We start from the raw sequence: 25,077 nt of genomic DNA on the forward strand, positions 1-25,077 counted from the left end.
TGGCCACATCAATGTCATAGAGCTTCTTCACAGCCTGTTTGATTGGTGCTTGTTGGCCTTGACATCCACAGTGAACACAGTGTATTATTGTCTTCTATCTTCTTCGTGGCTGACTCGGTGGCCAGGGGAACGTGATGATGGCATAGTGGTCAAGCTTGTTTCTCCCGGGTGCGCTCTTCCGAGGATACTTGGGCTGCCCCGGAGCCTTAGTGTCTTTGGCCGTCGGAAGGGGGGGACGTGCGGTTCTCCTCCTCCTCCTCCTCCTCCTCCTCCTCCTCCTCCTCCTCCTCCTTCTTCTCCTTCTCCTCCTCCTCCTCCTCCTCCCCCTCCTCCTCCTCCTCTTCCTCCTCCTCCTCCTCCTCCTCCTCCTCCTCCTCCTCCTCCTTGTGGCTGTGGACGCCTTTCAACAATGCTTCCTTTGCCTTCAAAGCCTTTGCTTTGGCTTCGGCTTTGGGAGGGGCAGGGGCTTCCTTCTTCGCTTTCGGCGCCATCTTCGTGAAAAGGATTTATGAGCCGATTTTTTTTTTTTTTTATAGAGAGGAAAAGAATGGGTGTTTCAGTTATAGGAAAAAAAAGATGTCATTTTGTATTTGAAATGTTGTCATTGTCTAATATAAAATGGAATTTTAAGCCGAGACCGGTTTGGCTCAATGGATAGAGCGTCGGCTTGGGGACTGAAAGGTCCCGGGTTCGATTCCGGTCAAGGGCATGTACCTTGGTTGCGGGCGCGTCCCCGGTGGGGGGTGTGCAGGAGGCAGCTGGTCGATGACTCTCTCTCATCGATGTTTCTGGCTCTCTATCTCTCTCCCTTCCTCTCTGTACAAAATCAATAAAAAATATATATTAAAAAAAAAAATAAAAAAAAAAATAAAATGGAATTTTAAAATTAGATTAGCATCCTAACCGGTTTGGCTCAGTGGATAGAGCATCAGCCTGCGGACTGAAAGGTCCCAGGTTCGATTCCAGTCATGTATCTTGGTTGCAGGCACATCCCCAGAGGGAGGTGTGCAGGAGGCAGCTGGTCAATGTTCCTCTCTCATCAATGTTTCTAGCTCTCTATCCCTCTCCGTTTCTCTCTGTAAAAAAGAAAATCAATAAAATATATTAAAAAAAATAAAATTAGATTAGCAATAAAACAAAACCTTAATTATACAAATTCAATTTATGTACTGAAAACACACACACACACACACACAGTACAAAATTCAAGGCACAAAACCAGAATAGACCAGAATGTATTAGAATATCGATTTTATTTAAATAATTATCTTTACTTTTCCTTCTGTCGGTGACGATGGCTGAACAGAATTCACCACAGTTACTTTAGAATCGCCAAAAGCATTGCGGGCAGAGGCCTGACTCGGGGGTGGCTGCTGCTGCTTACTTTCCCAGGTCTCCTCGGACCCTTCGTTAGCAGTGCTCTCCTGGTCGTTTTTAAAGACACAGCCTGATCCAAAGAGCTCCTCCATCAGATGGCTCTTCTTTTCTCTGAAGGTTGCGTCTCTCGCCTTTGCTCTGGGGGGATTCCCGAAGGAGGGCTCGTACCCGCACCCAGCGGGCCTGGGCTTCAGCTCTTTGGCGCCGCGCCGTCTGCCTGTGCTGTGGCTGCACCTCCAGACGCCTGGCCTGGCCGGCCCACCCGAGGCAGGAAGCCCGTGATGCAGATTTTCCGTGGCTTCCGTGAACAGATAATGCTTTCTCTGCCGGAGGTGTGCCTTGGCGTTCTGGGCGTTCTTACTCGGTGCCTCGTCCCGGGCGCCTTTCGGGGCGCCTTTTTTCAGCTCCTCTTTTGCATCGTTTTCCTGCTGGCTTCCCCGCTCAGGGTGAGAGACCTGGATTCTTTTGGACGGCAGTTCTTGTTCTTTTTCTAACGTGGTTCTCTTCTCCTGATCGGCTTGTCTCTCCCTCTGTCTTCCAGGGTTCTCCAGAGCTGCTGGTACGCTCGGGTGTTCCTCTTCCTTTGATAAATCTGTAGCAGAAAAAGAGTCAATTTGGCGATCTTTAAACTAATGGCTTTTATTTCAAGATGGCATGCGTGTTAGCCACACTTACACCTCCTGACAGGACATTAAAAACGACAAAAAAGGCAAGGCGATGAGAGCATTAAGGGCTGGTGTCACCAAGACCCCTGCTCCTCTGTCCCTCTGGCAGCCATGCCAGGTCCTGTCCCTGTGCTGCCCCGGGGCGGCCGAGGCCTCCCACCTCCCCCACAGCCTGCTCTGCTCTGGCCTCCAGGTGCAGGGAGCTCTGGCTCTCAGACCGGGAGACTAATGGAGCGGCCTGTCCCACCCGGGCCTCTCCAGCCCGCGGAGCAGCCCTCGGAGGCCGTGTGCCGGGCGCTCTGTGCCCAGGCGGGGCAGCACCTCGGCCTGACGGGCCCTTGTACATCCGGGGCCAGGAGCCAGAGTCTGCCCCGCTGACCCTCCCTGGAAGTCTTCGGGTGGTCTCATTTCTCAGCTGGTTTGTCTGCCACTCGGCTTGTCAGGAGTGAACACAATGCTTAAGGACACACAGACAGGACAGGGGATAGGGAGGCAAAGCAAGGAATGAGTGCGGTGTCAGAGGGCAGGCTGTGTTTCTGGCGGGCGGGAAGGGCCCCAGTGTGTTCTGGGACCAACGTTCCATCTGTTAGGGCCAGTGGCTACACAGGGTTAAATTCTATAATCATTCCTTGAACAGTATATCTGTCTTATGTATATTTTATACCCGGACATACAGAATTCACAGCTTACACATACAAAAAGAATAAATATGACTTAAAAGTTGCTAAATCACCTTCATATTTTCTCTTGGACTCCTCTTGGCTTGCTAGTTTACTGCCACTGTGAGGGATCACATGGACTAGGCCAGTGGCTTTTTCTTTATGACCCGTGTTTCCTGTTGTCTTTTTACCCTAGAATTCAGAAAAGCGGCAAAGGCTCATCTTTTGGGTCCAGATAATTCAAGGAATACAAACACTTTTTTGTATAGGCCAAAGGACTGTAGCCTATTTCGCAAAGAAATGTTTAACTAGATGTTGCAAGATTTCAGATCGGCTGTACCTTAGTCGTCAAAGACGGCACATCTTCCGATTTCTGGGTGCCCTGTTGTCTTGTCCTGGTAAATGGAACACTTTTCCTGTCTGTCTGCACGGATTTTGTTGAAGAAACTGCAGAACAAGTACATGGCATAGGAGAAACATGTCTCATATTTGGAAGCAAGACTGACTGCAAGTACAAAGTGACACTGCAGCATAATGAAGCAAAGGACCCCAGATGCTTTCCAAAACCTCTCCATCTGTGTGTGACATTTGCCACCGTCATCTTCCTCCCACCATTTCACTTTTGTCTTATTATGGGTGTCCCAGCGGCCGCGTCCAAAGCAAGCTGGCATGAGGATGGGTTTGCCTGGCTGTTTGAGGACAAGCCTGTCCCTGCCTGCAGCCCAGACTCAGACTTGGACATGCAGCCGTGAGAGCAAGCACTGCCCCCGAGCCCCCATGCCGGAGCCCCTGCCTCTGACCGAGGGTTAGGCCGCCCGGCGAAGGGGCTGACCACTCTCTCTCCCATTTAAAGGCCCCGTGGGTGGTTTTGTCATTTTCTCTGCTGGCTGTTATTCTGGATTGAAAACCAGAGGCAAACAAAGGAACGCAAGGAAACGTGAGGTGGTGGCCTTTAAAAGAGCTGGCTGTTGTGGCTCAGTGGTTGAGCGTCAATCTATGAGCCAGGAGGTCACAGTTCGATTCCCAGGTAGGACACAGGCCTAGGTTGTGGGCTTGATCCCCAGTGTGTGGTGTGCAGGAGGCAGCCGATCAATGATTCTCTCTCATCATTGATGTTTCTCTCTCTTCCTTCCTCTCTCTGAAGTCAATAAAAACACATTAAAAACAGGTGAGTGCGAAGTTACTTCTACTGAAACAGGCTGAGGGACCCTAGTGTTAGGCTGGGGGCTCTTTGGGGTGGGAAGCAGCGCATCTTGTCTTGAGGAGAAAGTGCTGCTCAGGAGTAGAAGGGACAATGACAGCAGCAGCAACACGGATGGATCTCAGAAACATGATGCTGGACAGAGCAGCCGGACAAGAGAGCAGCCGCTGAGGATCCCAGTCACTGGAGCTCTGGAACAGGCACACCCCCTGCTGGGACAGAAGGGATCCAGCGGACGCCTCGGGACAGGGATGGAGGACTACTGGGCGCAAAGTGGGCACCGGGGAACTTCCCCAGGAGAGGGAAAAGCTCCATGCTTTGACGGTGGTGGTAGTTACACGGGGTTAAACATGCATTTGTCAAAACCTATTGAACTGCACTCCTAAAATGGGGGCATTTTAGTGAGGTAAGCTGTAATTCAATAAAGTTGATTTTTATTTATTTTTAAAAATTTATTCTTTAACTGATTTTCAATTGATTTTTAGAGAGAGAAAGGAAGAGGGAAAGAAGAGAGAAACGTCAATGTGATAGCAGAACTTCTATCAGCTGCCTCCTGCACACCTGTACCAGGGATTGAGCCTGGGACCCCGGCCTGTGTCCTGATCGGGAATCGAACCAGTTCTGGACGATGCCCAACCAACTGAGCCGCACTGGCCAGGGCTAAAGTTGATTCTTATTTATTTTATTTTTTTATTTTATTATTATTTTTTTTAATAAGTTTTTATTGTTCATATTATTACAAATGTTCCTTTTTCCCCCCACCCCCACCATTGCTCTCCTCCACCAGGTTCCCACCCCACCCTCTGCCCTTTCCCCTCTCCCCATTGTCCTCATCCATAGGTGCACAGTTTATGTTCAGTCTCTTCCCACGCCCCCCTCTCCCCTTTTCCCCAAGAATCGTCAGTTCACTCCCCTTCCATACCTCTGATTCTATTATATTCAACAGTTAATATTGTTCATCAGATTTTTTTTTAATTTCCTTGGTTTTTAGATTCACTTGTTGATAGTTACGTATTTGTTGTTCATAATTTTTATCTTTGTTTACCTTCTCTTCTGAAAGAACCCCCTTCAGCAATTCATATAATTCTGGTTTGGCAGTGATGAACTCCATTAGCTTTTTTTTATTAGTGAAGCTCTTTATCTGACCTTCGATTCTGAGTGATAGCTTTGCTGGGTAGATTATTTTTGGCTGTAGGTTCTCGCTATTCATCACCTTGAATATTTCTTGCCATTCCCTTCTGGCCTGCATGGTTTCTGTTGAGAAGTCAGCTGACAATCGTATAGGTGCTCCTTTATAGGTTACTACCTTCTTTGCTCTTGCTTCTTTTAATATTCTCTCTTTGTCTTTTGCTCTTGGAATTTTAATAATGATGTGTCTCGGTGTGGTCCTCTTTGGATTCCTTTTGTTTGGAGTTCTGTGTGCTTCCTGGACTTGTAAGTCTAATTCTTTCACCAGATGGGGGAAGTTTTCTATCACTATTTCTTTCAGTATGTTTTCGATATCTTGCTCTCTCTCATCTTCTGGGACCCCCATAATTCTGATGTTGGTTCGCTTGAAGTTGTCCCAGAGGTTTCTTACATTATCTTCAATTTTCTGGATTCTCTTGCCTTCTAGCTTCTGTGGAGGAGTGTCTTCTGGCTCTTTATGTTCCAAATCTTTGACTTGATTCTTGCGATCTTCCCTTCTGTTTTTAGGACTCTGTAAAATATTTTTTATTTCAGACAATGTATTCTTTATTTCTTGTTGATCCCTTATCATTTCTTGTTGACTCCTTATTAATTCTAGTTGATCTCTTTTCATATCCTCATAGGCCTTATCCATCTTTTCTAGGAAATTCTTGAAAAACCTTGTAAGCGTAGATTTGAACTCTATATCCAGACGCTTTTTGTCTTCCATTTCTTTCGTTTGTGATCTATTTTGTTGTCGCATTTCGCAGTTACAGATGGGGCGGGATTTCAGGGTGGAGCCTACAGCCTTGGCTTCTGTCAGCCCCGCCCTATGCGGGTCCTTCAGTGCTCGCTGCCGGCGCCTCTGAGAGAAAGGTGCCCTCGATTTTCGCCTGCTGCCAAACAGTCTATGCTCTCCCACAATGAGCCCGGTATTGGGGTTCAGTTCAGTTGGAAGTGGAGTTGGAGGTGGCGTTCAGAGCAGTCTGGAGCCCCAGTCTCCTTCCCGTCAGGGCAATCCCGCGGCACAGCCGACCGACCGTCCCTTCTCTGCGCGCAGTGTGCGCGCCGCCGCCGGGACCTCCTTTCACTGCTCCCCGGGGTTCTGCCTTACAGCCCGGCTCCCTATGGCTGAGCCTGAGTCCCCGGGGTCTGGCTTAAAACTGGGGATCAGAGCAGTCGGGGGCCCAGCACAGTCGGAGTTTTATCTCCTTTCCGCTAGGGAACGCCTGCCAGGCACTCGGCCTCCCTCCTCTCCGGCTCTGTCCTCTCTGCGCGCCGCGTCTCCGCGTCTTCGTACCTTGGCTTTTCCAGCTCCTCCGCGCCTCCTTCTGGTTTTCTCCTTGCTTCTCGCTGTAGAATTTCCAGTCAGTCAACCTTCCTGTAGTTCTGGGCAATATCCGTTTTATATTTTAGTTGTATTTTATTGAAATTGTTGTGTGCGGCTGCGGCTAGGTGTTCACCTGGGCGCAGCCATCTTGGATCCCCGATTCTTATTTATTTTAAAAAATATTTTTATTGATTTCAGAGAGGAAGGAAGAAGGAGAGAGAGAGAGAGGGAGAGAAACATCAATGATGAGAGAGAATCATTGATTGGCTGCCTCCTGCATGACCCACACTGGGGATTGAGCCTGCAACCCTGGCAAGTGCCCTGACTGGGAATCGAACTGTGGTTCATAGGCTGATGCTCAGCCACTGAGCATACCCGCCAGGCTAACGCCGAGTTTTACATCCACACTCTGGCTAGTAGATATTCTTAGCAAGTTTAACATCTGGCAGCCACTTTGCTTCAAGATGAGAAGTCCTCCTTTCACTGGACCTGAAGTAACAAGCAGGACTGAGCAGAGGGCTGGGAGACGGGAACGGATTTCTGTTCTTCTCTAGTTGTTGCAGCCATAGCACAGTTTTATTGTTCTCCTAGTCACAAGATGTGCTTCAATGCCTAATAAAATGATTTTTTAAACATCCATTATTTTGGTGGTATAAGGTAGGAAAATCTGACTAGATACTTAAGAATAGATTTTGAGCCAAAACCGCTTTGGCTCAGTGGATGGAGCGTCGGTCTGCAGACTGAAGGGTCCCAGGTTCGACTGCGGTCAAGGGCATGTACATTGGTTGCGGGCACATCCCTGGTAGGGGGTGTGCAGGAGGCAGCTGATCGATGTTTCTCTTTCATCGATGTTTCTAGCTCTCTATCCCTCTCCCTTCCTCTCTGTAAAAAATCAATAAAATATATATATATTTTTAAAAAAGAATAGATTTAGAGGAAAAATAGATAAAACATACCTATTGGATACTCTTCTTTGTCATGTAAATTTTTCATTATCCGATTAGTATAGATGTTTTTTATGTCAAGCTCTCGATCTTTCTCCTAAAAAGAACCACAAAACCAATTTTTCTATAAGTATTTTTATCAACTTTGATTTCTTCTAAAAAACCATTTGAGTTCAATATTTTATTTCTTTTAGAGCATATCTTTTTTTACTTTTTATTATATTTATTTTTATTGATTTTAGAGAGGAAAGGAGAGAGAGAAACATCAATGTAAGAGAGAGACATCAATCTGTTGCCTCCATAGGTGCCCCAAAAGGGATCAAACCTCAACTGAGGTATGTGCCCTGACTGGGAATTGAACCAGTGACCTACTGGTGCGTGGGACAGTGCTCCAACCAACTGAGCCACACTGGCCAGGGCAAGTTCAGAATTCTTTGAATGAAGTCTGTATTTCTAGCAGAAAGAGAAATAAGCCATAACATTACATATCATTCCTGACATAAAAAAAAAAAAAAAACACCTCTTTGTAACAGTGACATATTATTGTGATGGACAATGTTTTTGAAAAATTTCTGAGCTAGCTTCTTTCACTTTTTTCCATTTTCCATGTTTCTTATTCTTTTGCATGGGGCAATATAGTGGCCCCCAGCCATGTCCTGACTTAAACTAATTAAAAAACATAAAAAAGAATGAAATCTTACCATTTGTGTCACATGGATGGACCTAGAGGGTATTATGCTAAGTGAATAAGTCAGTCAGAGGCAAATACCATATGATTTCACTTATATGTGAAATTGAAAGAAAATAAACAAACAAAATAGAAACAGACTCAAATAACACAGAGGGGAGGGGGATAGGAGGACGGGGTGAAAGGACTGAGAAATACAGTTCAGTAGTTACAAAACAGTCATGGGGGCTTACGGTACAACAGAAAATATAGTCAGTAACTATGTATTGTGGGTATTAGAAATATTGGGGACGGGGAGACGACACTTTGTAACGTATGCAGGGGGCTAACCACTATGTTGCACACCTGAATCCAATACAAAATAATATTGAAAGTAAACTGTAAGTGAAAAATAAAAATAAGGCAATTAAACGAAACTAAAATAAAAAATTCAGTCCTCAGGCACACTAGCCACATTGAGCACACGGGGCTGCTGACCACGGTCCTGGGCAATGCAGACAGAACATTCCGTCATCTGAGAGCGTGCTGCTACCCAGAACGTGCAGCAGGGGGAAGGCTGGAACAGGGACATCACTGATTAGCTTTATCCCAATATTCTTTTAAAAGTCTCAACAAAATAAAAGGTTTGAAATACTGGCTTGTAGAGGGGAAAAAATATTCACTTGAATACTGAACTCTGCTTCGTACACCAAGAGGCACGCCCGTCAGCATCAGGACCACTGCGGTGGGCTGTGAATTAAGGATGTCTCCCACGTCTGAGCAGGGAGGAAAGCCCAGAAGGAAAGGGCCCAGGGATGGGGAGTGAAGAGGGACAAAAAAGGTCTTGATGTTTAGAGGGGCAAGTGTTGATGATCTGGAAAATTCAGTTACATCTCTTTAGTTGAGGGTCAGCATGCATGTCAGCAGCAGAGGGCAGGAAGAGGCAGGCCAAGAGCTGCTGGCTGACAGGTGCAGGATGGCTGGGTCAAAGGAAGGAACACGAGGACAGTCCCCTTCACGCTGGGGACGAAGGTTTCAGTCGGTCCCCACCCCAGAGCGGGCCCAGAATGGAAGACGACAGGCCAGAACCCAACCCAGGACACCGGGTGGGTGTGTCAATGGGTTAATCAAGGGAAACCATAAGAAAGAAAGTCAAATCCGTATCTCGGAACGCCCATGGAATGCCTGTGGACTATCCAGAGGAAAGAGGACCCTGACAGCCTGGGAAGCAGAGCCTGCCTTCGGCTGTAAAAGAAGTACCTTCAGTTTCTGCTGGAGGAGCTTGACTTCCGCCTGCAGCGTCTCCTTGGCGGTCTGGGCGGCCAGCGTCTTCTGGTTCTCGATGGCCAGCTGCCGGCTGAAGGCCTTGTTGTTCAGGCGCAGCTGCTTCTCCAAGTTCTGGGAACAGGGCAGTTTCAATGCTTGTAACCAGGGCGGTTTTAGCAAAGCGTCGACTTTTTTTTTTTTTTTTTAAATAATATATTTTATTAATGTTTTACAGAGAGGAAGGGAGAGGGAGAGAGAGCCAGAAACATCAATGAGAGAGAAACATCCATTAGATGCCTCCTGCACACACCCCCACCGGGGATGTGCCCGCAACCAAGATACATGCCTTTGACTGGAATCGAACCCGGGACCCTTCAGTCTTCAGGCCGATGCTCCATCCCCTAAGCCAAACCGGTTTTGGCAAAACCTCGGCTTTAGTGGCACTCATTACGCTTATGAGAAGTGCAAATCTTAAATTCAATGTTAGTGATGGCCCTTACAGGGACATTTACTAGAATGAAGTAGAACCACATGACACAATCCCTGAGCACGACTCTGGAGAATAAACATCATGTTTGAGCTGAATGTTTTTTATATGCTGGAATTTGATAAACATTTTTTTTGAACAGATTCTGAAAATCCATAGATACACCATACCCGCCCCCCAACCCCACTCCACCTCACCCCACCCCACTCCACACACCATCTTTTCAGCACGTAAACAAGAGAACCATCCTTTTCAGAGGGGGAGCCTCTGCTCGCTGTGACAGAGCCACGCGCAGGCCTGGGCTGTGTCTGCCTCCCTGTGAGCCCCCTCCCCGGGCCCTGCCCCCGGGACACACCAGCAGGAAGGCTGCAGAGGGAGCACGCCCCGCACCCTTGGGTGTCCCTGCTGGACCCGAACCCACCCACGGACCTGGATCTGCTTGTCGTTGGCCTCCATCTTGGCGGTGAGCACGGCCAGCCGCTCGGTGAGCTCCTCCCGCTGGGCCAGGCTGCGGTCCTCCGAGAGGCTCTGCAGTGCCTGCAGCGCGTCCTTGGTCTTCAGCAGCTTGCTGTCCGTCTCCTTCAGCTTCCGGGACACGGCCCTCTCCTTCTCCTTGGACTTCTTCAGGAGCTGCCGTAAGCTTTTCACTTCATTCTGGTGCTTGGCCATGATCTGGGGGACATTATTCTGGGAAGTCTCATATCTGCCTATAGCTTTCAGGTGCCTAATCTCAAGCTGCTTCAGTAGCTGGTTCTCCAGGGCCGTGGCCTCCATCCTCCGATGAATGTCACTCAATTCGTTTTTCAACTCTTTGATCTTACGGAGCCGGGCCGAGAGCACGCGCTGAGTTATGGCATCTCTCCTCTGGGTAATCATGGTGATTTTGGAATTTAAAAGGGATGCATTCCACTTCTGCTTTTTTTCAACCGAGATTTCCTTCTGGCCTGTTAAGCAGATCATCCCGTTAGTTACTAGTTATGTATACAGATAGATAGGCAGGTATGCAAATATATATACCCCCCTCTCTTGCACATATGTACATATTCATGGGAGCTAGAAGGGGAAAGAACAAACATTGGATGAATATCCATGCTTCGGCTAGGCACTTTATATATAGCTATCCCATTTAATGCAGTTCTTCAAGGTCAGTAATAGTCTCTTTCACAGCTACACATTTTTAGTTGTTTGTCTGAGGTTACATAACCAAGAAGTGACACAGTGGATTGAAAGCCAGGTCATCTTTGACTCTGAAACCTGTACTTTATATCTTTTATAAAGCTAAACTAAAGCTCATGATCATAGGTAACATTTATTATGTGCTATCATATATCAGATATTGAACTAAATGTTTTATATAGATTATCGGAGGTAATCCTTCTAACAATATCTTATGGGGCAATTCGAATGTAACATTAAAGCCCAATGTAATATATGAGCATCTCATATATTTTAAAAAAACATTTAAAAACCATTATACTGCTTAGAGAATATATACAGATATTCAATTTTTCAATACATCCAACAAAGACCCTTTTTCTTCCATTACTTTGGCTGGGCACTAAATAAAGTAGTCAGGGGGCTTGTGTTCAGGAGTTTGTTTAAAATAAAATGTTTCTAAACAATGTTACAGCAAACTTATAAGCACCAAGCTTACATAATTGAATTCGAGAATATCAAACGTATGTGCAACATCACTTATTGTCATCCTATTTTATTTTTTAAAATAAATTTTTATTGTTCATATTATTACAAATGTTCCTCCCCCCCCCCTCCATTGCTCTCCTCCACCAGGTTCCCAGCCCACCCTCTGCCCTTTCCCCACCCCGCATTGTCCTCATCCATAGGTGCACAGTTTATGTTCAGTCTCTTCCCACATCCCCCCTCTCCCCTTTCCTCCAAGAATCGTCAGTTCACTCCCCTTCCATACCTCTAATTTTATTATATTCAACAATTAATATTGTTCATCAGATTTTTTTTTAAAATTTCCTTGGTTTTTAGATTCACTTGTTGATAGTTACGTGTTTGTTGTTCATAATTTTTATCTTTATTTACTTTCTCTTCTGAAAGAACCGCTTTCAGCAATTCATATAATTCTGGTTTGGTGGTGATGAACTCCTTCAGCTTTTTTTAATTAGTGAAGCTCTTTATCTGACCTTGGATTCTGAGTGATAGCTTTGCTGGGTAGAGTATTTTTGGCTGTAGGTTCTTACTATTCATCACCTTGAATATTTCTTGCCATTCCCGTCTGGCCTGCATGATTTCTGTTGAGAAATCAGCTGACAATCGTATAGGTGCTCGTTTATAGGTAACTACCTTCTTTGCTCTTGCTGCTTTTAATATTCTCTCTTTGTCTTTTGCTCTTGGAATTTTAATTATGATGTGTCTTGGTGTGGTCCTCTTTGGATTCCTTTTGTTTGGAGTTCTGTGTGCTTCCTGGACTTGTAAGTCTAATTCTTTCCCCAGGTGGGGGAAGTTTTCTGTCACTATTTCTTTAAGTATGTTTTCGGTATCTTGCTCTCTCATCTTCTGGGACCCCCATAATTCTGATGTTGGTTCGCTTGAACTTGTCCCAGAGGTTTCTTACATTATCTTCAATTTTCTGGATTCTCTTGCCTTCTAGCTTCTGTGGAGGAGTGTCTTCTGGCTCTGTATGTTCCAAATCTTTGACTTGATTATTGCGATTTTCCATTCTGTTTTTAGGACTCTGTATAATATTTTTTATTTCAGACAATATATTCTTTATTTCTTGTTGTTCCCTTATCATTTCTTGTTGATCCCTTATCATTTCTTGTTGATTCCTTATTAATTCTAGTTGATCTCTTTTCATATCTTCATAGGTCTTATTGATCTTTTCTAGGAAATTTTCGAAAAACCTTATAAGCATAAATTTGAACTCTATATCCAGTCGCTTTTTGTTCTCCATTTCTTTCATTTGTGATCTATTTCGTTGTCGCATTTCACAGCTACAGATGGGGCGGGGTTTCAGGGTGGAGCCTGCAGCTTTGGCTTCCGTCAGCCCTGCCCTATGTGGCTCTTGGGTCTCAGGGTCCTTCAGTACTGGCTGCAAGCGCCTCTGAGAGAAAGGTGCCCTCGATTTTCGCCTGCTGCCAAACAGTCTAGGCTCTCCCCCAATGAGCCTGGTATTGGGGTTCTGTTCAGTTGGAAGTGGAGTTGGAGGTTGCGTTCAGAGCAGTCTGGAGCCCCAGTCTCCTTCCCACCAGGGCAGTCCCACGGCACAGCCGGCCGTCCCTTCTCTGTGCGCAATTTGTGAGCCGCCGCCGGGACCTCCTTTCACCGCTCCCCCGGGTTCCACCTTACAGCCCGGCTCCCTCTGGATGAGCCTGGGTCCCTGGGGTCTGGCCTAGAACTTGGGTTCAGAGCAGTCGGAACTGGGGCCCAGCACAGTCGGAGTTTTATCTCCTTCCCGCTTGGGAACGCCCACCAGGCACGCAGCCGCCCTCCTCTCTGGCTCCGTCCTCTCTGCGCGCGCTGCCAGTCTCCGTACCTTTGGCTTTTACAGCTCCTCCGCGCTTCCTTCTGGTTTTCTCCTTGCTTCTCGTGGTAGAATTTCCAGTCAGTCGACTTTCCTGTAGTTCTGGGTAATGTCCATTTTATATTTTAGTTGTATTTTATTGAAACTGTTGTGCGTGGCTGCGGCTCGGTGTTTACCTGGGCAGCCATCTTCTATTGTCATCCTATTTTAAAGATGAACAAACTGATGCTGAGCCATGTCACTTGTCAATGGGCACAAGTAAGTGGTGAGACAGAATCCAGGTTTGTGTGCCTACACCACTGCCTCATATCTATATTCTTTTGTAATATATATATATGTGTGTGTGTGTATGTGTGCATATATGCATGTAAACAAATGTGTGTGCATGTGAACATATTAGTATATCTATATTGAGAGAGACTGAGTCTGGATTCAAGAATGTAAAATATCTGGTCCTCATCCTGGAGAGAGAGGGAATGTCATGGCCAAGGTCACTGGTGTCCTAACCTTAGACCTCCGGCCAAGTGTGGACACATCCTCTGAGACATGGCTTCGCATGTTTGGTATGGGAAAGGTGACTCTGTCTGCAATGGAAACAATGAGCCAAGAGAAACAGCCGGTGCTTTCTGGGGACACAACGTTGGAATGTTGGCTGTGAAAGACCACGTGGATTTGACCACCATTAGTGCCTGTACACATCAATAACTTGTGAACTGTCTTTACGACTGTGCCTCCAATGGCATTCATTTTCCCACTGGCGGCAGTTGAGTAGGGCTGTGGCTGAATATTGAGTATTTTGGAATCAGCTTTTAAGAACATTAAAAACGGGAAAGCACAGCAGATCAGACTCTGACACCTATGGGAAGGGCAGTGAGCAGGTGCTTGTGGTTGTGTTGAGGGCACTTGAATAGCCTGGCCACTGGCCAGGGGAACCCTAAACGCAGGCCATGTGATCAGGCTGGACTAAAACAGCAGGGGAGGTGGCGGTGTCACGTTCTTTGCCATGCCCACCATGACTGAACTTGACCTCCACCTTGTACATACTGTCTTCCAGCTCTTGGGTGACATGACCCTGACCAGGAGAGGGAGTCTCCAGAGACTAGAAGGGTGAGGGGTGGTGGGTCACATGGGCAGTGAGGCTTGTGTCCCTGTCTCACATGTATTCAAGTGGCTGGAGGGTGGGTAGTCAGAATGATTGGGCGCCTGGGGATTAGCACCACAGCTCTGGCCAAGGCCAGAGGTGGGGATGTATACAGAGGGCATGGGTGCTGTGAAAAGAGGAGGTGTCAGCCTTTAAGATCACATGGGCCTGACTGATGTGACTCAGTGGTTGAGTGTCGACCTATGAACCAGGAGGTCTTGGATTGGTTCCTGGTCAGGGCACATTCCTGGGGTTGGGGAGTTGATTCCCAGAAGGGGGTGTGCAGGAGGCAGCCAATCAATAATCCTCTCTCATCATTGATGTTTCTATCTTTCCCTCTCCCTTCCTCTCTGAAATCAAGAAAAAAAAAATCACATGGGCTTGGACAAGAACACATAAGTGATAAAAACAAAGGATCAGAGGCTCTTCTGGAAATCTTCTTGTCTGTGAAAGATCGTCCATATGCCCTTCACTCCACAAACACACCTGAGATTACATTTCTCACCTACCCTACTGGGCAGGTCCCAGAGAATAAGCCAGTTTGCTTCAGAAAGGTAAATACAGTATATGTCTTGCCATTTGAATGGTAGAAAACAAATCCATAGTCTACACAACATGCATACTTATCAATATATATAAAAGCCTACATGACCATTATGACTGGTTGACCGATGGCTATGATGCACCCTGACCACCATTGGCAGATGCTCAATGCAGGAGCTGCCCCCTGGTGGTCAGTGCACTCCCACAGTCAACCTCCCATAGGCAGCCAACCTCCTGAGGCCCCTCCCTCCAGCTGGCTGGCTCCGATGGCCCCAATTGCTGGTCAGACCAAGGGACCCCACCTGTGCACAAATTTGTACACCTGGCTGCTAGTATAACTATAAAGCCTGTAGAAAATTTAAATAGGGTTTAATCCTTAATGCTTTTGTACCTCATTATCCTAACCCACACTAATAAGGGTAAAACTCACAATTTCTATCCCACTTCACACAATTAAGGAAGATTTAGCTTAATGATTAAATTATTCTTGGGACACTTAATTTTTAAACCACTGGGCTAAAACACTCAAATTAAGTTAGTTCATAAAAAGCATGCACATTGAAGTCCATAGTTAACCAAAAAGACGCTCATCACATAAGGCAGTGTGCTCTTCTGAACACTTCAAGAACGTGCCCGCACTCACGCTTCTCTGCGCCAGACTCTTCCTTCCACGTCAGCCCACCCTCCTGTCTAGGAGCCATTGTCCTCCCTGCCCCCTTCCGTCCCCTCGGCCTCTTCTGGTCTCTTCCTCTTCGTTTCAGTGTCTTGTTCTATCGTCAAGGCCTTCCATGCCCTCAGTCTGGTTCTGCTCCTTATCCTGAGCCATGTTCCCATCACTCCTCAGGTGGGAACATGGCTGCCCTCCACCGGGTTCTCTCTCTCTTCCAGGTAACACTGTATTTACCCACTTCCGCCAAGGACCAGGGTAAGAGGAGGGTCAAAGGAAGGGCCCTTTCCCCTTCTGTTCTCCACAGTTCCCGCTGTCAGTCTGCTGGCGAGGGTCTCCAGCACTACCTCCATCTCCCACCTGCACCTGACTACAGACCACAGGGCCAAAGGTCTGCTGGCGATCGCATACGTGAAATAACTTCCTTTTAGGCATACCCATTTTTTGGATGACTACCACATATTTTGGCACTGTATCAGCAAAACACATCCAAGAAGAATATACGGGTGGGGCAAAAGTAGGTTTATAGTCATGAGTGCATGAAACACAGTTTATTCTTGTGTTATTATTTATTAATTATTGTATTACTTTACATATGAACAATGATAAACCTACTTTGGCCCTACCCTGTATAATTGAAAGAGTGCTGAAAGTACATTTTTGACAAAAGATACAATTTTAAAAAATTAAATTGTTGATATATATTGCTTGCTATTATTATTATTTATTATTATTATTTTTTTAATATATTTTATTGATTTTTTACAGAGAGGAAGGGAGAAGGATAGAGAGCTAGAAACATCAATGAGAGAGAAACCTCGACCAGCTGCCTCTTGCACTCTCCCCCACTGGGGATGTGCCCGCAACCAATGTACATGCCCTTGACCGGAATCGAACCTGGGACCTTTCAGTCTGCAGACCAATGCTCTATCCACTGAGCCAAACCGGTTTCGGCTGCTTGCTATTATTTACATTGGTTTCTGTAAACCTCTTAAAACTTGATCAAAGCAAAAATCCTATCAAATGGAAGTCCTCATTTCATCCTTAAAATTTTTCTCTATGAAATATCTTTCTGCCATAAGCCTTGCTTTTCTGAGCTGGGACTTGATCATGATCTTTGATGTTAATAAAAAATTTATTAATTGATTTTGAGGGAGGGAGGGAGGGAGGGAGGGAGGGAGGGAGGAGAGAGAGAGAGAGAGAGAGAGAGAGAGAGAGAGAGAGAGAGAGAGAGAGAGAGAGACATTGATTTTGTTTTTCCACTATTTATATATTCATTGACTCTTGTATGTGCCATGACCGAGGACCAAACCTGCAACTGTGGCATATCAGGAGGATGCTCTAACCAACTGAGCTACCTGGCCACGATCCAAATCAGGTTTTTGTTGCTAGAGTAGTTGTGGTGCCAAACATGGGGAAAATGTGGGGTTATCAGAGCTTCCTAAGTTTCCAGGGCAGTTTAGGGTTGTGTAACCATGGAAGCTGAGTGCGATGGATGATAACCACTTCCAAAGGCCAGAGTCCCGCTGGGAGAGAGGTGCTGGCTTTCCGCCTTCTGCCTCAGCCTTCCCCCGGGGTCTGGGACTCCCGCCTTCTAGAAAAGGGGCTTCTAATCTTCTGAGAATCTGCTGCAAGCTGTGGTCTCTTCTCCCTAGAAGAGGTCACAAATGGAACTCTGCATGGAGGTTCCTGGGGTTCGCAGGCAAGGGTCTGAGGTCAGGAGCCCCTGCTCTCCAGATAGGAAGAGGGGGAGCTGGAGATTCTAGACGATGCAGACATGGCTCAGTGTCCTAGTCAGGCTGGGGGACAGCTACTGGGTAAATGTGACAGATGTGCCCACACGTTACTTCCCACCTGTTGACTCACGGCAGTTCCCATGGTCACGGTGGGGAAGTCCCGGCTCTTTCTCACACACACAGTATTTATCAGCCCAAGATTGCCTGAAGTGGGAGGGAGTGATTACAGTCTGGGCAGGAGGCAGGGAGTGAGGCAGTCAGGCCATCACCAGGCTAATTCCAGTTTGGACAGGTAGTGGTTGAAGGTGTTGGCACTTCTAAAATCCACAAGGAAATGACATAACTAACAGCCTTTTGCCATCTCTGTTTCACAAGGTTATCGCTGCCAATATGCCTCACCAGAGTTGGAGAACATCTTCTCGGGCTGTTGAGACAGGAATTGGTATTTCATTGGTGACTCAAACCATAGTTCTCCCGCTGAGATGCAAGGCAGGAGGCCACTGAAATCCAAGCACTGAGGTGCTCTGTGACAAGGCCACCTGTTGGCTAGAAAGGGAACCAGCCTCACTGTGGGCGCCAGCGGGTCAGCGGGCAGGGGGCTGGCGAGACACTTCCAACCAGCTCTTTGTTATCCCGTAATTACTCTTTTTTTTTTTTTTTCCTTTTGTCATCAAACATCTATTGAGGGCATGAACATTTTTGGCTAGTTTCTTTTTCTGAACACAAAAAGCAGATTTAAAAATACTAAGCCGTCTGTGAAAGTAGACTAAATTCCAAGTCTTCAAGTTCTGCATCAAGCGCAGCCCATCCTGCTCGTGGGAAAGGTAACCAGCAAAGCACAGCCCTTTGTAATTATTCTTAATTTCTCTACTTCCAAACTCCTTCCGTAAAACTTCGCTTGTAATACACGTTGACAATATGGAAAGGTAATAAAACGGAATGTGGCCATTTCAAATGTTAGTGCGTTAAATAATGATGTCACTGTAAGCAGGCAGCGGGTCTCGGTTGGGACATTTTGCTTACCTTTAGGTTGGAAGAGTTCAGAAACGTAGTCTTTCTTCTCCTTTTTTTCCTTTATCACAGGCTTCTCTAAATAGTGGCTGTTTTCATTAGTGGGTGTTTCTGAACAGTCAGAGAGAAAGTCTTCTGAGTAATCATAATAAGAAATTAGGCTGCAGGAGCACTGAGATCTGCTGTAGTCGATGCTCTTATCGGAGGCGTTGCCATCCCTGGGCAGGTCGGCCAGGCTGGGGCTGCCCCCGGGCTCCTTGGACAGCAGGCTGCCTCCCAGGGCCAGGGCGGGGAAGTGCTCATCGCCATGGGTGCCTGCTGCGCCAGCCAAAGACATAGCACACCTGATGGAAGAGAGGGGCTTTTAGATACATAGCCGTTGACATTAAAATGGACATGCGCATTATTACACTGAACTATCTCTCTATATAAAAGCCCAGCAACCAGAATGGCAGAACGACCAACGACTGGTGGCTATGATGTGCACTGCAGCAGCCAACCAGCCTGATCCAGGCCCCAATTGGTTTCCAACACCCCAATAGGGGGCGGGGCTGGCTGCTAACCACCCACGGCCCCTCCCCCCTGCCGGCCCAGCCTGATGGACCCCCATTGGAGTGGGCCAGCAGAACGTGGCCAGATTCATGCACAAATTCATGCACTGGGCCTCTAGTAATGGATAAGTAAGAATTCTGAAGTATCGCCGGGACCGGTTTGGCTCAATGGATAGAGCGTCGGCTTGGGGACTGAAGGGTCCCGGGTTCGATTCCGGTCAAGGGCATGTACCTTGGTTGCGGGCATATCCCCAGTAGGGGGTGTGCAAGAGGCAGCTGATCGATGACTCTCTCTCATCGATGTTTCTAACTCTCTATCTCTCTCCCTTCCTCTCTGTACAAAATCAATAAAATATATTTAAAAAAAAAAAGAATTCTGAAGTATCTTCTGGAATCATTTCAGTTTGGTTTTTATAGTTTTCTACATAAACTATAAGAACTCTGAGACCAGACTTTGGTGAAATCCTATTCACAGGAATGATAAGATAAAGTTCCTACCAGATAGAAGCAATGACAACAATTTACCAATCAGTGAAATGTATTCTTGTTCTCTAAGCCTGACTGCTTGTTGGGAATTTTTTTTTTTTGCTCAGAACTGAGGAAAGTGATCACATTTGCTCCATCTGGAAGGCTCATATGAAATGCAATGCTTATGAAACCCAGACATATTTATCTGGATGTGTACACTTTTCTTTACTAATGATCAATCACATACTTTTGAGATTAAAGATACAGATCAGAATTATTCTACTTGATTCATAATTATAAAGTTTTTATATATATATATATATATTTTTTTTTTAAAATAAATCTTTATTGTTCATATCATTACAAATGTTCCTCATTTCCCCCCCTCCATTATTCTCCTCCACCAGGTTCCCACCCCACCCTCTGCCCTTTCCCCACCTCCCATTGTCCTCATCCATAGGTGCACAGTTTATGTTCAGTCTCTTCCCACACCCCCACTTCCCTTTTCCCTGAGAATCGTCAGTTCACTCCTCTTCCATACCTCTGATTCTATTATATTCATCAGTTAAAATTGTTCATCAGATTTTTTAATTCCCTTGGTTTTTACATTCACTTGTTGATAGTTACACATTTGTTGTTCATAATTTTTATCTTTATTTTCTTCCTCTTCCTAAAGAACCCCCTTTAGCAATTCATATAATTCTGGTTTGGTGGTGATGAACTCCTTTAGCTTTTTTTTAAAAATTTTTTATTAGTAAAGCTCTTTATCTGGCCTTCGATTCTGAGTGGGTAGAGTATTTTTGGCTGTAGGTTCTTGCTATTCATCACCTTGAATATTTCTTGCCATTCCCGTCTGGCCTGCATGGTTTCTGTTGAGAAATCAGCTGACAATCATATGGGTGCTCCTTTATAGGTAACTACTTGCTTTGCTCTTGCTGCTTTTAATATTCTCTCTTTGTCTTTTGCTCTTGGAATTTTAATTATGATGTGTCTTGGTGTGGTCCTCTTTGGATTCCTTCTGTTTGGGGTTCTGTGCGCTTCCTGGACTTGTAAGTCTAATTCTTTCACTAGGTGGGGGAAATTTTCTGTCACTATTTCTTTCAGTATGTTTTCAGTATCTTGCTCTCTCTCTTCTTCTGGGATCCCCATAATTCTGTTGGTTTGCTTGAAGTTGTTCCAGAGGTTTCTTATATTATCTTCAATTTTCTGGGTTCTCTTGTCTTCTTGCTTCTGCAGAGGAATGTCTTCTGGCTCTTTATGTTCCAAATCTTTGTCTTGATTCTTGCGATCTTCCAGTCTGTTTTTAGGACTCTGTATAATGTTTTTTATTTCAGACAATGTATTCTTTATTTCTAGTTGATCCCTTTTCATATCCTCATAGGTCTCATTTATTTTATCGGCCTTATCTAGGAAATTCTTGAAAAACCTCATAATCATAGTTTTGAACTCTATATCCAGTCACTTTTTGTCCTCCATTTCTTTTGTTTGTGATCTGTTTCCTTTTCTCGGCATTTTTGCAGCTTCCCTGAGTTGGTAGCCTTTAAAGTCTCTATGTTCAGCTTGGTTGGGGCGGAGTTTCAGGGTGGAGCCTATAGCCTTAGCTTCCGTCAGCCCAGTCCTATGAGGCTCCTGAGACTCAATGTTCCTCAGTGTCCTTCAGTACTCACTGCAAGCACCTCTGAGAGAAAGGTGCTCTTGAGTTTCGCCTGCTACCAAACAGTCTAGGCCCAGACTGGGATTCAGTTCAGTTGGAAGTGGGTTTGGAAGTGGGGTTCAGAGCAGTCTGTAGTTTTTGTCTCCTTCCTGCTAGGGCAATCTGGTGGTACAGTCAACCGTCCGTCCTCTGCACACAATGTGCGCGCCTCCGGGACTGCCTTTCGCTGTACCCCTGGGTTTCTGCCTTACAGCCCAGGCTCCCTCCGTATGAGCCTGGGTTCCCGGGTCTGGCCTAGAACTGGGGTTCAGTGCAGTTGGAACTGGGGCTCAGCACAGTCCGGAGCTTTTGTCTCCTTCCCACTAGGGAATGCCAGCCAGGCACTCACCCTCCCTCTCCTCTCCGGCTCCGTCCTCTCCGGGCACACACAGTGTCTCAGTACCTTAGGCTTTTACAGCTCCTCTGATTTTCTTTCTGGTTTTCTCTTTCCTTCTCGTTGTAGAGTTTCCAGTCAGTCGATTTTCCTGTAGTTCTGGGTAATGTCCATTTTGTATTTTATTGAAATTGTTGTGTGAGGCTGCAGTTAGGAGTTTACCTATGCTGCTATCTTGGTTTCTCCCCAAGGTTTTTTATATTTTAATTCAGGAAATTTGCATTCCTTTTTATGTTTTACTTAGACAACTATAACACGAACATCATTTCCCTGATTATATTCTACATGATGATAGATGAAGCAATTAAAAAAAATGCTAATTTGTATATGAAAATCATCAGGGATCAGAATCCTTTTGAAGAAAATGCACTGAGTGGATAATTTATATTTGTTTAGCAAATAACTAACCATATTTTCAGCTGTACGAAACCTAAACTTTTATAAAGAATGGATTTGGGTAAGATATGTAAACATATAATACCTTAATAAAAAATGGGAAAAAAAAGAATGGATTTGGAGAAATATCAAACTAAGTTTGTCTAGTTATTATACAGTTAACTCTTCAATATGGAAAATAAAAATATTATTTGGGAACTAAACAATAGTACAGTAGACTTCAGATAAATATATTTAAAAAATAAAATAATAATAATGAGTCCTGGTTGGTGTGGCTCAGTTGATTGGGGCATTGTCCTGTGCACCAAGGGGCTGTGGGTTCAATTCCCGGTTAGGGCACATACTCAGGTTTCAGGTTTGAGCCTCAGTTGGGGCACATACGGCAGGCAACCAATCAATGTTTCTCTCTCTCTCTCTCTCTCTTGCTCTCTCTCCCTTTTTCTTCCTCCACTGAATATAAATTTATGTTGCTATGAAAAGAGCTCCTAAATTTATTTAATTTCGAGTCTCACCTATGGTTGTCTTGGCAGGGCCAGACCAAATGTATTTGCAGGTCTTATATGGCTCACGAGCTGGTCGCTCCTAACCCCTGCCTTAGAGTTTTGCCTGTCCCTGTCCCTCCCCACCTCTCCTTACTCATGACCTTGGTCCCCAATTTCCTCCTCATGCATCTTGACAAATCCAGACTGCCTGAATATGGTTGCTAACCCACAAGAATAATTTGGCTCTTGACCAGTCGCTCCTGCCACAAGCTAGACTTTGGCTGACCTCTCCTCCTCACCCCCAGCACAGAACACACCTTTGAAAAATCGCCTCCTGGGCATGTGGGACAAAGGCCTCAGTCGAGGGTGCTTTTCATGTTACAGTCACAGACCGGGTTGTGTGACAGAGCAGGTGACACACAATTTGCAGGCTGACCAACGTGGGTTTGAATCTGGGTCAGTCACGTAGCTAAGTGATCTTGGCCATTTGTTACTGTAAGAGCACCAATGTTACAGGGGGACAGGAGTCTGTAAGAAACCTATGCCAGTACTTGTCACACAGTCAGCATTCAACACACAGAAGGCCCCCTTCCTGGAAGAGAAATTCTGGGACAAGTCCAGGACTGTCAAGGATGCCGCTGGTGTCTGCACGTGGCGGATAAGAGTCGGTCGGTTTCCCATGACCTATTTCACCTGGAACAACTCCCTGGGTAATCTCATTGGACTGAAATGCCCTGAAGACAGACTTTGTCTTTTTATTTTATTTTTTTTGTTTTTATTGATTTCCGAGAGGAAGGGAGAGAGGGAGAGAGAGAGATAGAAGCATATCTTAGCCAGAATCAAACCTGGGACCCTTCAGTCCACAGGCCGACGTTCTATCTATCCACTAAGCCAAACTAGTTAGGGCATTGGTCAGCAAACTCATTAATCAACAGAGCCAAATATCAACAGTACAATAATTGAAATTTCTTTTGAGAGCCAAATTTTTTAAACTTAAACTTCTTCTAACGCCACTTCTTCAAAATAGACTCTCCCAGGCCATGGTATTTTGTGGAAGAGCCACACTCAAGGGACCAAAAAGCCGCATGTGGCTTGTGAGCCACAGTTTGCCCACCACAGAGTTAGGGCAACAGACTCTGACTTGTTCTGGTTGTAGTTTCAGGCCTGGCGTGGTGCTGCCACCCAAACACTATTGTAAATACCTGAATGGTCATCACACCACCTTCTACTGTGTGCCAAGTACGAAGGTAAGTGCTTACATATATTAGCTCACTTAATTACGATGATAGTGCCGAGAAAGAGGCACCATTAACCCCATTTTACAGATGAGCAATTTAAGGCTCAGAATGGTTAAGTAACTTGTCCAAGGTCACTAAGCTCGTGAATGGAAGCACTGAGTTTTGAATCCAGGTCTGTCTGCCTTTAAAGTTCTTTTCACTGTGCCACACTGCTTGACCCAAAATGGACATAATCGGACACGACTCATTTATTACTACAATCTTAAGATGTCAGAGTCTGTGAAAACCTGCAGTAAGCTTATGGCCATGGTCAGCAAACCACGGCTCTCGAGCCACATGTGGCTCTTTGGCCCCTTGAGTGTGGCTCTTCCACAAAATACCACGGCCTGGACGAGTCTATTTTGAAGAAGTGGTGTTAGAAGAAGTTTAAGTTTAAAAAATTTGGCTCTCAAAAGAAATTTCAATTATTGTACTGTTGATATTTGGCTCTGTTGACTAATGAGTTTGCCGACCACTGGTTATAGTAGTTTCTTTACTGTTTTGACTCAGAAATACAACTCACAATTAAAAAGCAGGTAGGGAGGGTAGTAAAGGGAAAAGAACGCCAAATACATGGTGACAGAAGATGCTGTGACTGGGGGTGTTGGCACACATGCAATATACAGATCGTGTATCACAGAAATGCACACTTGGAATCTATATGATCCTATAACCAGTGATCCTATCACCACTGTAATAAAAACAACAATAATGCCCTAGCCGGTTTGGCTCAGTGGTTAGAGGATTGGCCTGTGGACTGAAACCTGGGTTTGATTCTGGTTAAGGGCACATGCCTGGGTTGTAGGCTCTAGCCCCAGTAGGGGGTGTGCAGGAGGCAGCCAATCAATGATTCTCATTCATGATTGATGTTTCTATCTCTCTCTCCCTCTCCCTTCCTCTCTGAAATCAATAAAACTATATTTAAAAAAAATTAAAAAAATTCTAAAACAAAACAAAACAACAAAAACACTGTTCTAAATAAAAAAAAAAATGTGATCCAGTTGATCATGCTTTACTGGAGCGCCCATGGTGAAGGAGTAACCACTTGTGACAGTAATAAATTTGTTTGGCATGTTCATTTAATTACAGAATAAGAAATAAGAATGATCAAGGTCAAGAAATACATCTGGGTCACTCTGGAACACTACATTCTGTTGTCTTCAGGCCTGCTTTTGCAACAAGGCAGACAAAGAACGAACACACGCTAGAAAGTTTCAAACGAATGCATGCGTACCTGCTGCTCTCTATCCACCCTGCCTGAGACAGGAAGATCAGCGGTGTGCTCGGAGCGGCGGTTCCTCACACTGCAGTATTTACGGGGTTTCCGAGGTAGTATTTTCGGACATGCTTTGGCTTCTTTTTAAACAAAGAATATATGTTTCAAAAAAACCTAGAAGGATATTACAGAAAGAAAGTGTTAAGGTCTCACCAATAAATATGGAAACCAGGTGAAAGATCAAGG

At 45.5% G+C, this 25,077-nt stretch overlaps 1 protein-coding gene across 5 annotated transcripts; it reads right to left on the reverse strand.

Moving 5' to 3' along the window:
• Nucleotides 1–1,234: 1,234 nt before the first annotated feature.
• LCA5L (lebercilin LCA5 like) lies at nucleotides 1,235–25,077 on the reverse strand. 5 transcript variants are annotated; one of them, XM_036445732.2, is made up of 9 exons: nucleotides 24,850–25,072; nucleotides 18,367–18,698; nucleotides 17,743–17,889; nucleotides 10,193–10,707; nucleotides 9,271–9,408; nucleotides 7,356–7,440; nucleotides 3,042–3,148; nucleotides 2,776–2,893; nucleotides 1,235–1,969 (listed from the first exon to the last, which is right to left on the reverse strand). In XM_036445732.2, exons 2-9 carry the CDS (start codon nucleotides 18,689–18,691, stop codon nucleotides 1,257–1,259), a joined length of 2,148 nt encoding a protein of 715 aa, XP_036301625.1. In that variant the 5' UTR covers nucleotides 18,692–18,698; nucleotides 24,850–25,072; the 3' UTR covers nucleotides 1,235–1,256. The 5 variants fall into 5 exon arrangements, with proteins under 5 accessions (XP_036301625.1, XP_036301626.1, XP_045441206.1 ...); XM_036445733.2 differs by lacking the exon at nucleotides 17,743–17,889 and having other exon boundaries at nucleotides 24,850–25,066; XM_045585250.1 differs by lacking the exons at nucleotides 2,776–2,893; nucleotides 17,743–17,889 and having other exon boundaries at nucleotides 1,846–1,969; nucleotides 24,850–25,077.

The sequence above is a fragment of the Pipistrellus kuhlii genome, unplaced genomic scaffold (genome assembly GCF_014108245.1).
Source record: "Pipistrellus kuhlii isolate mPipKuh1 unplaced genomic scaffold, mPipKuh1.p scaffold_m20_p_2, whole genome shotgun sequence".
Taxonomy (NCBI): domain Eukaryota; kingdom Metazoa; phylum Chordata; class Mammalia; order Chiroptera; family Vespertilionidae; genus Pipistrellus; species Pipistrellus kuhlii.